The following is a 15,327-nucleotide window of genomic DNA, read 5'->3' as shown; positions in this document are numbered from 1 at the left end:
GAAGGAGTTCAACTATTGACGTAATGCCAACTCACGAGTTCAAATTCACCGTAACGATCACATGAATCGCACGTCGCTGCGCAGTGGCTAAATCACGACTTACACTATCCTGTCTCGATAGACGTGACCTTATCAGCTTATGCCTGGTTTTTATTCCCCAATACATGAGGAGGCATGCGCCAATACGTCGTCTTGAAAGGACCTCGGCAGCTGTACATTGATGGAGCATGATGACCCTGTCCAGAGACAACGGTTGTCAATTAGCACAGGTGTGCAACGCTGGGACCGAACGCTTTCCAACAGTCCTCTCCCTCTCCCACTGGTTGACGGGGAACTTCTCGCAGATGCAGATGTCAATGTTCCCCCTACAGGCGACACCTGTGTCCGGTGTCCTTCCACCTATAAATACGACGGCCCGCGTCCAATCACCACTGACTCAGCTATGTCTCGTCTCCTGATGGTAAGTCTGCTGGCCGTCGCCGCCGCCGCGCCCTCGAGCGTGTCACCGCAGAGTGAGGCGCTCTTCACCGAGGAGATCCCCGAGCCGCAGTACCTGTTTGAGAACCACAACCCAGACGTGACCGACTCCGGTCTGGAGCTGTTCGAGTCGGACATGGTGCTGACGGAGGAGCAGAAGCTGGACCGGAAGGCGGCGCCCAACCTGTGGCCCGGCGGCCAGGTCAAGTACGCCATCACGTCCACCTCCGTGCCGGACCGGGCTGCCATCGAGGCGGCGCTCAACCACTGGCGCCAGCACACCTGCGTCACCTTCACCGAGGTGTCGGCCAGCTTCGCCGGCGAGCCGCACCTGCGCTTCAGCAAGCAGTCGGGCTGCTGGTCGTACGTTGGCCGCACCGGCTGGACCTCAGGCCAGGACGTCAGCATCGGCACCGGCTGTACCGGCTTGGGTACGATCGCGCACGAGGTCGGCCACGCGCTCGGCTTCAACCACGAGCAGTCGCGACCGGATAGGAACAACTACGTCACCATCCTGACCGGGAACATCCAGGACGGCAGGAGCGGAAACTTTGCCATCGCCTCCAACGCCAACAACTACTCTGTACCTTACGACTACACCTCCGTCATGCACTACGGCAGCACGTACTTCACCAAGAATGGCCAGCCGACTATCCAGGTGAACCAGCTGCAGTACTCAGGCCTGATCGGCAGCCGGACCGGCCTTTCGCACCGTGATAAGCAGCTGGCCAACGCCATGTACAGTTGTGCTGCCTCCTGCTCCAGCCCGCCTGCGTGCCAAAACGGCGGCTACGTCAGTAAGGCATGCAGCTGCGTCTGCCCGCCGGGCACCAGCGGCTCCCGCTGTCAGACGGTGACAGCGCCATATTACGGCAGCATCTGCGGCAACCAGGCCATCACCTCGGCTGGCACCGTCAGCTCCATCAACTGGCCCAGCATCTACCCGCGCAACCAGAACTGCTTCTGGATCGTGACGGCACCGGCTGGCCGGCGCGTCAGAATCACCTTCAACACAGCCAAGGTGCTGTACCGCTACAGCGATGGCAACTGCTACTGGGACTGGATTAACCTGTACACGAACAGCGACAACTCGGCCGACGTTAACGCCTGCGGCAGCGAACTGCAGGGCAAGACGTACACCACGACCGGCAACCGGCTGGCGCTGGAGATGCACACATACGCCGGCGGCAGCTACCCCTCCCTGCAGACCGGCTTCACCGCCTCCGTCAGCTTCGTCTGAGACCTTCTTGTTCAAGACATTTACCCATACGTCCGTCCTTACACACATGCCGCAAAGCCTCACTGACTTGTGCTGGATGGCTTTATAATATCTAGCGAGGCAAAGCGGCTTCGGTTGTTGCCACGGCCAAACGTGTTCTCTCTATCCCTGCAATTATTGTCTGCACATTGGCAAGTTTCGCTCTAGACAGATGCATTTCCTGGGATGATGGTGACGGGTCTGTACGAAAACAGCTTGATCTGACTTGATCTAATACACAGAAGCAATGAAACGCGGAAAGTGTGTCTCACGAATTGGCTAAAAGCGTTGAAATATGTGCAGCAGCCAGCATCGAATGCGGTCCGAGTCAGCCATGAGTTGCTTAACGCAATGCGAAGCATGTATCAAATGGAGAACAGCGACATGTTCTTCAGAAAATAATTAGATCCAAGAGCGAGTTCAGGTTTTCTTGCCGTGTAGTTTTTCCCCTGCGTCAGATTGGGCTGCTACACAGACATCATATTAACGATGAATAATCTATTTCTGTCGGTCCGCCGCGCGCGTTCTGCGGCATCATAGTCTGCCGCCCGCCGCACACACCGGCCGTAGTTCGCACGCGCAGTGCTTCTTCTCAACATCCGCGGCTGCTCCAAAATCAGAAAAGCTAGGAACATATTTCTGGTGTCTCAACACCCGTCATGAATGCCCCATAATCTACTAAAAATTTGGGTGTGATTGCACAATATATCGGACAGATATCCTAAAAAACCGTATATGGTGAGGGGATCGGGTCGATCTGCCTCCTATTCACGCGAGGTCTAGTGGCTGTTCAACGGCGTTTCCCGTATAGTGGCAGCATGTCAAGGTGTTGTAACAGGGGAGGCGGAAGGGGTGGACCTGATTTGCCCGTCAAGAGTCCTTTTTACTATTGTTCAGTTACCCCTATCTAATACCGTTTGACGAAAATGTATCACGGATTTAGCTGGCTAGGTTTCCTCTCAGGGTGATGGTGAAAAAGATGATCACGATATGCCGAGTAGACATGGGCATTGAGGACTTGGGTGCTTATGTCTATGATCCATTGACAAACATCTCTATATAGCTGTATAAACATAGCTGTTCGTCAAAAGAGCAGTCAAATATTTCACCTGGTACAAAAAAATAATTTCGACAAATCAACTTTCAGCCAAAGCACATTGCGGTAGCTACCATTCGACAAAAACACATTGGTTAGTTAGTGTTTGATTTAGAGCATGCTAGCTACAGAGTGTTTCGGAAGCTTAGTATTCAAACAAAAAACGCTTTGATAATTGGCATTCAACTTAAAAGCGTTTCCGCAAATTGGCATTCGACTAAAGATCTTTCCGACAAATGTGCATTGGTGAAAATGGGCTTCAACTTATTAATATTTTGTCAAGGCGTACGCCTGCAAAAAGCTAGTTTGAAAATTACGTGTATATTTTCAATATTCCACCTTACTGGCACGCTAGCAAGGAACGAAAACAGCAGCTTAACATAGCATTCGGTAAATTGCATTCGGCAAAAAGGTATTCCCCTAACATTTCGGTAACTTGTTACATATCAGAACACCTTACGCTAATCACAAACGTCATCCAGTCCCAAATGTGAACTACATGGAACTTAGAATAAACGAGAGTGATACCCATCGCTCGCCGGTAGGTCTATCAAAGTAGTCAATGAATTTCCCTGTTGAAGCGGAAGCGTTCTTGTGCGTTCACCATGTTCACTGCGCGATCCACTCCATCGGCACCTTGTTGTTCTCCTACTCGATCGTTGTTTTGTCCTGTGCGCCTCTGCCCAGCGACTCTTTATGTCTGGCAGCATTTCAGAATCGACCCTTTGCGCCGTTTTGCCGTGATTTGCGCGACCAAACTAATGAAACAACTCTGGGAATGAGACATGAAAACTAGCAAAAACATGCCGCATATACACAATAAACATCTTCCGACAACGCCATAAGGGCATCGACTACTGGCTAACCGCACGCACATTACGACCCGGGAATTTAAGACCATCATCTTTAAAATCATGCCTGAACACGGAATGGGCAACGTTAACATGCACTCGGGTAGGTGTTAAATTGCGCCGCCAAAGTTTTCCAAAATGCTTTCCGAATGACGTGGCTATGCCGCGCCAAATTTTGCACAGCTGTACAGAATTGAATAGCAGACCGTTTGGCATACAAAATTTAGATGTAACTTGTAAGGTCGCTGATCTGCGACAGGTCAAAAAAGGCCCTTAGGTTCAGCGAAGTCAATTTCTAGGAAATCGTTCAACCTAATGCAACAACGGAGTGTTAGACGAAGCCGTACATCTCTGAGATACTTTCTTAGGCAACACAACAATTAAGTGAACAAATTCCATTGACCTAGGGTCAGGTATAAAGGTCGGGCCAAGATCAAAACCAACCTGTTTTATTACTCTAGGGACTGCGATATGGGTTAGTTTTTGGTGCTCATTTCGAATTCACTGATAACAAAAACCGCATTATACAGCTTCCATGGGCTTCTTAAAGATCAGAAAAGGTCACTGACCTAAAATGACCCAGATCAGCATTTTGTTTTTAGGAGCAAACTGCCCGACGGAGCCTTTATGGTTTCTTGAAATGCAAAATTGAAAGCAATCCTGTATGATTTTGATCACCATGACCCTCAAAAGGTCAAACAAGGTCGCTGATTTTAAATGGAATGACAACTTTTGCTTAGAACAGGTATCCAGGTTCTGGGGCACTTTGAAGACCAACCTGGAGTCTGACCTTGTTTGACCTTGTTTGACCCGGAGGTCATGGCCTAGGAACCTCAAACTTTGATCTAAGTGAGTTCACGTAAGGGCTAACACACTTTGTGAGTTTGGTTTTTCAAACTTTCTTAGCTCCTGGGATCTCAGAGGGGGTCAAATTGACCCCCACCCGAGAGAAGGGTATCCAACCGGCCACCCGGGCGCGTATCAAAATGCCGTTCTGGCTGTTTCGGTGTGATGTTAATACGTGCCCGGGTGGCCGGCCAGATACGCTTCGCTCGGATGGGGGTTAATTTGACTCCCTGAGATATCAAGAACTAAGAGAGCTAGAGACACCAAATTTACAGGGTGTATTGACCTGTACGTAAACTCACTTAGGACAGATGTTGAGGTTCCTAGTTCAGACACTTCGTGTCGAATAAGGTCAAACAAGGTCAAATTCGAGACTGGTCTCCGAAGTGCCCCCAGGTCCTAGTCTGTAGCTAAGCAAAAAGTCATATGCTCATATTTAAGGCCAGTGACCTTGTTTGACCTTTTGAGGGTCGTAGTGACCAAAATCATACAAGACTGCCCTAAGTTTTGCATTTGGACAAGCGACAAAAATTACACTAGGCCGTATGTCTCCAAAAACAAAATGTTGACCTGGGTCATTTTAGGTCAATGACTTATTCTGACCTCTAAGAAGTCCATGGAAGATGTATGATGCGGTTTCTGCTATCGATAAATTCAAACTGAGCACCAAAATCTCCTCCATACAGCAAGCCCTAGAGTGATAAAACAGTTTGGTTTTGACCTTGGTCTGACTTTTATACCCGACCCTAGGTCAACGTTATTAGTTCATTCAATACTTGTGTTGCCTAAGAAAGCATCTCAGAGGTGTATGGCTTCATCTAACGCTCCGTTGTTGGATTAGACTGAATGATTCCCTAGAAATTGATTTCGCTGAAACCATGGCTTGACTTTGATTTGCCATAAGTCAGCGACCTTATAAGGTACATCTAAATTGTTATACCAAACGATTTGCTATTTAATTGTCTACAGCTATGCCAAATTTGGCGTGGCTGCACCGCGCCGCTCGAAAACCATTCTGGAAAAACCTTAAGAGGTCAATTTCACCCCCACCCGTGTGCGTGTTAAGGCAAAAAGAGCCTTGTAGAAAAAACTTGATCTTGTTTTTCAATACCACACGGAAGAAAAATATGGAAAAAGAGCGCTTCAGTATTGCTAGAATTCTAAGGACCAATATTGGATGACATGCAGCGGGCTTTTATCGCACAAATGTTGATTGGAGACAGCCATCGCCTCAGAGCGAGGCTCAGACCGCTGGCCAGTCATGCAGAGGGGTGCAAATTATGGTTGTCACCGGCTTACTGTATGCTTTCGCAATAAATAAGGAAATACAGTTACTCTTTGGGCTCCTTTGCGATATACTCCAGGGAGAACCGCTTGTTACGGCGGTTCTTTGCGTCCCCTAACTTAAATTGCCTAGCTTTAGCTATGCCAGCCGACCCTGGACGGCACTTGGACTTTTAACGGCTTTTTACTGTGTTGCCAGTGGTCGTAATGTCAGGTGGGTCTCAGCAATAAGTAACGTACTTCTTCAAAAGCTGCCATGGGATTTGTTTTTTGCTGACTGATTTTGTTGATTCTGAAATTGCAAAAACGCTCAAGAGCACGGCCTTAAAGTACGTCCACTTTTCGACGACCCGGCATCGCTGCAATAGGAGAGCAATGCATTTTGCTGGAGGGAAGCGATCCATCTTAGGGGAGAAAAGTGTGAATGGATGATGCATGCGGCTGGTCTCGCCCTCTCCAACACCACAGAGTCACCCACTGTGGGCCATGGTGAGGATTGGTATGAGGTTTTGGAAACCAAAACAGCTAAATACGTGTAACCAACTGTACGTTGTTTGCGAATGTTCCGACTGAACATCACAGCATGCATTACAATTTGGCTCAATGGTAAGCCTTTACTAAACCGAGGGCAGACAATGTCAACGTTTCCGAAACCGGTCTCCAATGCTACACGCCGTGACCTACACAGAGACCATACAAACCGCATACGAAGGGCACAGTGCAGCCAGGCTTATTGTAGCCAATATCCACACAAAATGTATGCAATTCACAGCATATTGACACGATTTCCAAAGAGCCAAACCACCCAACTTCATCGTGCTCGTCAAGTGAAATTGTCAGGCCTTGCCTCACTCAAAGCCTGCCGATTTTCAGCCAAGGACATTCGTGCACGAATGGTTAGCTTAGTGTCCCGCCTGAAATGGTAATTTTATATACGTATAAGGCGTGCATTCTTGCGCATCTTGTCCGTCCCGGTGGCTCAGCCCGTCCCGGTGGCTCAGTTGGTTAGAGCGCCTGCCTCCCGATTCACCCACCCGTGGCGGGGTGGGTTCGAGTCGCTTTAGGCGCTCGCTATTTGTCCTTGACAGGTATGGCCTGCGGCCGGTGGCAGCGGTCGCACTAAAGGTCAGTTGACGTCAGAGGGCACGACGGACCGTGCCGAACGTTGCGGCACGTTAAGCTTTCGCCACTAAATTCTGCCGTTGCCTGGAATTGCGCGATCGGATGGTAGGGGTCAGGGCTCACACAGCAAGCACTGCTCAGCGTGAGCGCTGATCCCAGAAATCTAATCATTCAGAGGGTTCGGATCAAGTTTCTAAAAAAAACAATAAAGTAAAATAAAAAACATATAGGAAGACATATATCGGCGTACATCAGTGTGCGTTAGTATCAACAATTCACAAAAATGGACTGTTATATTGCGTTTTAAAGGGTCCATTCACCTTATTATCAGTGCATCTCTTTCTCCTAAGTCTCATGAAAGAGCATTTTCCGACGCACTGATCGGGTTATTTATCTTGAATCCCTAAAATCTACCGTCTCTATTCCCTTTCGTATCATGAATATGTGCATGAACATGAGCATGAACATGAACAAGTGATAACACTGGCGTTCATTGAAGGCAGAGGTAAAAAACCATCCACTCGTGGGCCCATGGACGTGGGGCACTTATTAATGCCTGCCCTTCATGAAAGGACGCTGAGACGCTCCCACTGTTCAACGTTCTGTTCAACATACTCTCTCGCGATACGTCCATTGCACAATACGTCCTTGGGATAAAAGTGAACGCATTGCAGCACTGAAAAGGAAAATATGTTTTAGTGGTTAAGACCTTTTTCACCACCACTCTATGGCAAGACATTTTGTGGACGATTTGTGGGCACAATTCGCTGGCTCCCAATTTTTTGAAGAGTTATTCTAGTTCACTTTCGAATATCCTCCCCGTCCTTACTGCGCTGTCTCCTCAGCGTAAACGACATTTGACCGCTTGCTGAAGACGTAAACGCATCACATGAGCCTCAAAGACGTCGCATAATCGCCAAGCCGAGCTTGTGCATCAGCTCTTTATTCGAGGAATGTAATAAGTAATGCAAGTTATTGAGACAACTTTAAAATTATGTCTTGTTGGTAAAAAATAGTATGACACAATACCGGTAACGCAAATACTAATGACGTCATTATTTCCTTTGAGCATAACTTTGTTCTTATCATAGAACCGCAGTTCGATTTAAAATACGTCATTGCAGCATTGAACATCCAACCCTCTTATCCTTTTTTTACTTCATCCTGCATCCTCGCGACACCCCGCTATCCGGGGCAGGCTGCATGCGTCAGCCACGAGTGGGCTGAGAGGCCACCTGCGAATGGGGGCCTCGACCGGGTACCCAGCGCACATGCGCGGAGTGAAGCTCGGTAGTTGGCCCCCCAGGCGCATGCAAGCCTGTCCCACCGTGAACCACTCTCCTTCATCTCATAGCCCTGAAATGATCCTTTCCAGTCGAAAGGGCTCTAATCTAAGCAACCGAACAACCAAATCATTGAGTATTGTCAATCATCTAGGTGTGTGCCCGTTGTGTGTTTTGCCAAAGCGATTGTGTGCTTTTCCAGAGGGATTGTGAGTACAGGTGCAGGTTGGCAAGTGCAGCTAAATTTGAATGCAACCTTTGGTGGGTCGGTAGTGGGAGTTATGGGTGGAAGCTAGATGGGGGTGATAGGCCATATCCATTTTGGCATAGGTACCTGTTGAACAAAATGAGTAGCGTGACCATAAATGGGGCATGGTATTGAATAACCAGATTATAAGTTCAGTTCACAGCAACTCATACCCGATAGAATAATTTTAATATCGGGACTCTGTATAGAGACAACAGTCTTATGAGCTTCATTTAATTTTTTGGCTTGAAAAAGACTCTGAAAACTGGCCGGATATCACAACATTGTGTCGTGACAGGAACTGAGCGAAATTCCAATGTGGTATTGGTTTATGTAAATTTTGGGGATAAGCTCATCCTATAAAGGCAAAGTGTGAATTACACTTGCTAGCAGGTAGTGCCATCAAGAAAGCAAGAAAGTGCTGTTGGGGCAAGATTCTGGCTTTCTGATGCGTCTCAGTCGACATCTTTGCTGCGCTTTGCTAATTAGGCAAAGCTGATGCCGGAAACTTAAAGCTCTTTCAACCTACTAGTGTTCTCCAATGTATGTCTAATATATTCAAGTGAGTAGTTAAGAATTTATCATTAAAAATACCCTGAAAAGTACATTTCGGATGCTAATTTCAGGAGTATTTTGTGTTTAAGCCTTGGGAATTGCGTAAACCAGTTCCAAGGGATCTAAATTTTGTGAAAGATCAGGATGTTGGAGCAGTGCTAGGTAAAACAAAAGCCTAAATTGCAGAAAGCCCCCCCCCCCCCATTTAGTGCAAGATTGAGGATTTATTCATGCTTAACATCGTACTACCATCTTTGCCATTGCTGGTAGGCTGGTTGATCGTTAGAAATTAAGTTTCACTAGGCAGACTGAGTTGGTCTTTCATGAAAAACAAGCCATATCATGTATGGTTACGCAATGTCTTGATTCATGCAAGTAACGCATTTTTTGGTAACTTTCTGTACTATGCGGACACCTAGAATAGATAATACCAATATACTGCTGGGGGTTTTGCGTTTTGAGGTAAGAAGGGGAGGCCTGTTACACGAATGTTTTCATTTGCATAAATAATAGGCACTCCTTGAATTCATTTTCCGGCAAGCTGGACCTTTGCTAAAATCAGTCATGAATTCTCGTTGAGACTAATCCACTGGGGTTTTCTGTATTACTTTCGAAACCTCAGGTGGTGGAGTTCGTACCCCCCCCCCCCCCCTCCTCCTCCCTCCCCATCTGCATTATGAAAAACATCGGCGAATCGTGGCGAGGATTAAGGAGACAGATCAGACCACTTATGTTCCGTGGGAGACGGGCACATGCTTTAGTTACCTCTGTAGGCTCGCTCGTCCTCCTCCGCAAAAAGTGCATTACTGTTTATGTAAAATGAATATGACTGTGACATAACTTGGATGACTTCTATATTTTTATACCGTGAATGTCTCCTATGAAGTTCGACTTTACAAGTCACACTTTTTTCTCTTCCCGTGAATGGAACCCCAACGACCGAAAATGTAAAAATGCTACCTTTTTTGTGGTGTTAGTCACTCAACCGCGCATAGTATTGTCCCTGTGCGGAAGGAAGGAGTTCAACTATTGACGTAATGCCAACTCACGAGTTCAAATTCACCGCAACGATCACATGAATCGCACGTCGCTGCGCAGTGGCTAAATCACGACTTACACTATCCTGTCTCGATAGACGTGACCTTATCAGCTTATGCTGTTATTCCCCCAATAATGAGGAGACATGTGCCAATACGTCGTCTTGAAAGGACCTCTGCAGGTGTGCATTGATGGAGCATGATGACCCTGTCCAGAGACAACGGTTGCCAATTAGCACAGGTGTGCAACGCTGGGACCGAACGCTTTCCAACAGTCCTCTCCCTCTCCCACTGGTTGACGGGGAACTTCTCGCAGATGCAGATGTCAATGTTCCCCTTACAGGCGACACCTGTGTCCGGTGTCCTTCCACCTATAAATACGACGGCCCGCGTCCAATCACCACTGACTCAGCCATGTCTCGTCTCCTGCTGGTAAGTCTGCTGGCCGTTGCCGCCGCCGCGCCCTCCAGCGTGTCACCGCAGAATGAGGCGCTCTTCACCGAGGAGATCCCCGAGCCGCAGTACCTGTTCGAGAACCACAACCCGGACGTGACCGACTCCGGTCTGGAGCTGTTCGAGTCGGACATGGTGCTGACGGAGGAGCAGAAGCTGGACCGGAAGGCGGCGCCCAACCTGTGGCCCGGCGGCCAGGTCAAGTACGCCATCACGTCCACCTCCGTGCCGGACCGGGCTGCCATCGAGGCGGCGCTCAACCACTGGCGCCAGCACACCTGCGTCACCTTCACCGAGGTGTCGGCCAGCTTCGCCGGCGAGCCGCACCTGCGCTTCAGCAAGCAGTCGGGCTGCTGGTCGTACGTTGGCCGCACCGGCTGGACCTCAGGCCAGGACGTCAGCATCGGCACCGGCTGTACCGGCTTGGGTACGATCGCGCACGAGGTCGGCCACGCGCTCGGCTTCAACCACGAGCAGTCGCGACCGGACAGGAACAACTACGTCACCATCCTGACCGGGAACATCCAGGACGGCAGGAGCGGAAACTTTGCCATCGCCTCCAACGCCAACAACTACTCCGTGCCTTACGACTACACCTCCGTCATGCACTACGGCAGCACGTACTTCACCAAGAACGGCCAGCCGACTATCCAGGTGAACCAGCTGCAGTACTCAGGCCTGATCGGCAGCCGGACCGGCCTTTCACACCGTGATAAGCAGCTGGCCAACGCCATGTACAGTTGTGCCGCCTCCTGCTCCAGCCCACCTGCGTGCCAGAACGGCGGCTACGTCAGTAAGGCATGCAGCTGCGTCTGCCCGCCAGGCACCAGCGGCTCCCGCTGTCAGACAGTGACAGCGCCGTATTACGGCAGCATCTGCGGCAACCAGGCCATCACCTCGGCTGGCACCGTCAGCTCCATCAACTGGCCCAGCATCTACCCGCGCAACCAGAACTGCTTCTGGATCGTGACGGCACCGGCTGGCCGGCGCGTCAGAATCACCTTCAACACAGCCAAGGTGCTGTACCGCTACAGCGATGGCAACTGCTACTGGGACTGGATTAACCTGTACACGAACAGCGACAACTCGGCCGACGTTAACGCCTGCGGCAGCGAACTGCAGGGCAAGACGTACACCACGACCGGCAACCGGCTGGCGCTGGAGATGCACACATACGCCGGCGGCAGCTACCCCTCCCTGCAGACCGGCTTCACCGCCTCTGTCAGCTTCGTCTGAGGCCTTCTTGGTCAAGACATTCGCCCATGCGTCCGTCCTTACACACATGCCGCAACGCCTCTCCGACTTGTGCTGGATAGTTTTGTAATATCTAGCGAAGCAGAGCGGCTTCGGTTGTCGCCACAGCCAAGCGTGCTCTTTCCGTCTCCTTGGAATTATTGTCTGCACATTGACAAGTTTCGCTCTAGATAGATACATTTTCTCGGAGGATGGTGACAGGTCTGTGCGATGATTTTACTTGATCTAATACACGGGAGCGAAGAAACGCAGAAAACATGCCTCACTCATTGGCTAAAAGTGAGTACTGGAGCACTGTTCCCTAGCATTCTACAAAGCTGGAGAGCTTGAAGCAGCACATCAGCCTACATTCGCATTTAACCTTCCCACTTTCTTGAACACATGCGACTCTTTTACACAACGGGCCTCTGGCCATTCGGAAAAAGGCAAATAGCGCACCATAAATACGTCATTGTCTTGCAATTCTGGGTGGCTTTTCATTCTTAGTGTTGCCCAGATAGCGTCCCTGCCCCCTAAGGTAGGCCTGTATTCTCTGTGCAAGATACTCGGGGTGTTACCGACCGGGGTGCTTGTGTCGGCTTCGCCGAACACCACGACATCCTCCGTAACCGTCTTTAGGAGCAACGTGTGACGACTTAACAAATTCGCACCTTTATCGTTTCTGTTTTATTTTTATTTTTAAAGCCACCCGGACTGTCAACGCCAGCTTCATCTAGTGAAGAGCATAACAACAGCGCACAGCTAATAATTGGTCTGTGGCCCAGGTCGTCTCTCCGTCCTCAGTACCGCCCAGGTAGCGCACTGTCCCTAAGTAGAGCCTACCTTCCCGATGCCAACCACACAGGGATTCCCTGGCTGGAATCTTAGCGTTTTCGCCAATCTATGCCGTCTTCGCCAAGCACGACACCTTTCGTAAAAGCAGTTACGACAAACTCTTATTTGCTCCCTTCTGGTCAATCTCCATCTCCCGGCAGCATTGAGAAAATCCGGATTCATTTACGCATAATTTAGAAATCACACACACACACACACACACACACACACACACACACACACACACACACACACACACACACACACACACACACACACACACACACACACACACACACCACACACACACACACACACACACACACACACACACACACACACACACACACACACACCACACACACACACACACACACACACACACACACACACACACACACACACACACACCACACACACACACACACACACACACACACACACACACACACACACACACACACACACACACACACACACACACACACACACACACACTTGGAGCATCGTGGACAGCATCCTCTTCACCTACCCTGAAGAGACCAGCCTCCAAGAAGAAGCTCATGTCGCATGTCCTTCAAAAGCATTCTTGGATTCCATCATTAGGTGAGCAATCTCAAGATTACGTAAGTTGTTCAATGCATTGGCGACGAATATTATTCACATAGATAAGACAGTAGTAATAATTTTATTCCTCGAAGAAAAACCAGGACAATGGAGATGTAGTTGGATTGATATTTCGGCCACATGCCTTTATCGAAACAATTGCAGAAGTGGATTCAAAATTACCTACCAGTGATCCTACCCGATTTTTCAGTTTTTTTAACAGCAAGTCACAATTTTTACAGGGCACCGACATTGAAGGGATTAAACAAAGAACGATTGCCAGGCATTACCACGATACAGTGCCTATCTAAGAATTAGAATACGCTAAATACGTGTATACGCAAACAAATTTAAGCAAATAGGCATCGCGCATCACGCTTCACGCTTCATTCAAACATGCAAGTGAGCTGAAGTAAACCGGTATTCTCCTGATTTTTCTCCGAGCAATAAGGCCATTACTGCTGTCTTATCTATGGCTAATCTCAAGGCTAATCTTAAGGCTAAACATGAAATGTCCTTCAAACATGCGTTTTTGACATGACGCCCGACGTACTAGGCAAAGACCGCAAGTCAGCAGTTCTCTAAGGAATGCCTGCTCCGCCCAAAAACACGCAAAGGTAGAGGACACCAACATCATGTATCGAAAGGTCAGTTGACCTGTGCAATAGACGTCATGGGCGCACTACCCATGTGTGCGCTCACCAGCCCGCCAGATCCCGCACGCTAACGCTGTCCCATGTGTGCGCCCACCAGCCCGCTAGATCCCACACGCTAACGCTGCCCCATGTGTGCACCCACCAGCCCGCTAGATCCCACACGCTAACGCTGGCCCATGTGTGCTCCCACCAGCCCGCTAGATCCCACACGCTAACGCTTCCCCATGTGTGCTCCCACCAGCCCGCTAGATCCCACACGCTAACGCTGTCCCATGTGTGCGCCCACCAGCCCGCTAGATCCCGCACGCTAACGCTGCCCCATGTGTGCACCCACCAGCCCGCTAGATCCCGCACGCTAACGCTGCCCCATGTGTGCACCCACCAGCCCGCTAGATCCCACACGCTAACGCTGCCCCATGTGTGCTCCCACCAGCCCGCTAGATCCTGCACGCTAACGCTGCCCCATGTGTGCGCCCACCAGCCCGCTAGATCCCGCATGCTAACGCTGCCCCATGTGTGCGCCCACCAGCCCGCTAGATGCCACACGCTAACGCTGCCCCATGTGTGCGCCCACCAGCCCGCTAGATCCCACACGCTAACGCTGCCCCATGTGTGCACCTACTTCGTGCTCAGTTGTGAACTGGGTGACTATGGCTGACAATGCACGCTTAGCAGCTATATGGCTACAAGCGTTGATGTCCGACGGGAGGAGCTGATAGCCAGGGTTACAAACACCTATGTTCATTCGCCAAAGTTATTCCAGCTGTTTGGAACAGCAATGACGTAAACATTGTGATATGGGATGAGAGATGACGTTAAATGAAAATGAATTCCATGAGACAACAATGATATGGGTACGGTATGATATTACAGTGCCCATATGCAGTATTTTATCAGTTACATCATGTTGTCGGGTTTAGGACATCACTGGGATAGAAACGTTACATTTATGACACAGATGAAAGGATGCATTGCAATGAACTCGGTGCTTCGGGTGAACCAGGCTGAGCAACGGACAGGAATGCTGGCAATATGTATGGTTCGCTGCTGGTAATGAAAACTATTCGAAAAACTAGTTGTTAATAAAGCCAAGCAAGCATGTGTATCATGTAACCCATGTATTCATAAGGGTGTGTACCTCAAAATGCATCACAGCCGGGGAAAATTAACTCTTCACAGTTGGAAGCACTTCGCGACAGATTTGCTGGAAGTAGCATTGTCCACATGAAACAGCAATGGCCGCAGCCGTCTAGACCACGCATTGGAATTTGCTCACAGATTCTGACTGAAATGTTAGAGCTCTACTGGAATGCGGAGAAGTCATCAAAGCATGTTCTACGCGACATTGCAACAAGTCAGGATAGCGAACAACTTTTGTATGGCTGCCGTGGTAATTAAATCCAACGGAATTGATTGCGAATTTGCAGCCCGTTTAAAGAATCTGAGAGTATTAACACCCACAAACACAAAAACGGTATTCCGAGTGTCG

The 15,327-nt window shown here is 49.4% G+C and overlaps 2 protein-coding genes across 2 annotated transcripts; both read left to right on the top strand.

Moving 5' to 3' along the window:
• The first annotated feature begins 442 nt into the window (after window positions 1-442).
• On the top strand, window positions 443-1,996 carry LOC119097442 (blastula protease 10-like). The gene has a single exon (XM_037220474.1). The coding sequence runs from the start codon at window positions 443-445 to the stop codon at window positions 1,715-1,717; it is 1,275 nt and encodes a 424-aa protein (XP_037076369.1). The 3' UTR covers window positions 1,718-1,996.
• Window positions 1,997-10,470: 8,474 nt separating this feature from the next.
• On the top strand, window positions 10,471-12,010 carry LOC119096273 (blastula protease 10). The gene has a single exon (XM_037219097.1). It carries the CDS (start codon window positions 10,471-10,473, stop codon window positions 11,743-11,745), a length of 1,275 nt encoding a protein of 424 aa, XP_037074992.1. The 3' UTR covers window positions 11,746-12,010.
• Window positions 12,011-15,327: the final 3,317 nt, after the last annotated feature.

The sequence above is a fragment of the Pollicipes pollicipes genome, unplaced genomic scaffold, assembly GCF_011947565.3.
Source record: "Pollicipes pollicipes isolate AB1234 unplaced genomic scaffold, Ppol_2.1 Scaffold_4295;HRSCAF=5057_pilon_pilon_pilon, whole genome shotgun sequence".
Classification (NCBI taxonomy): domain Eukaryota; kingdom Metazoa; phylum Arthropoda; class Thecostraca; order Pollicipedomorpha; family Pollicipedidae; genus Pollicipes; species Pollicipes pollicipes.
Note: the sequence above shows the minus strand (reverse complement) of the source record. Positions and strands in the feature narration are given on the sequence as shown.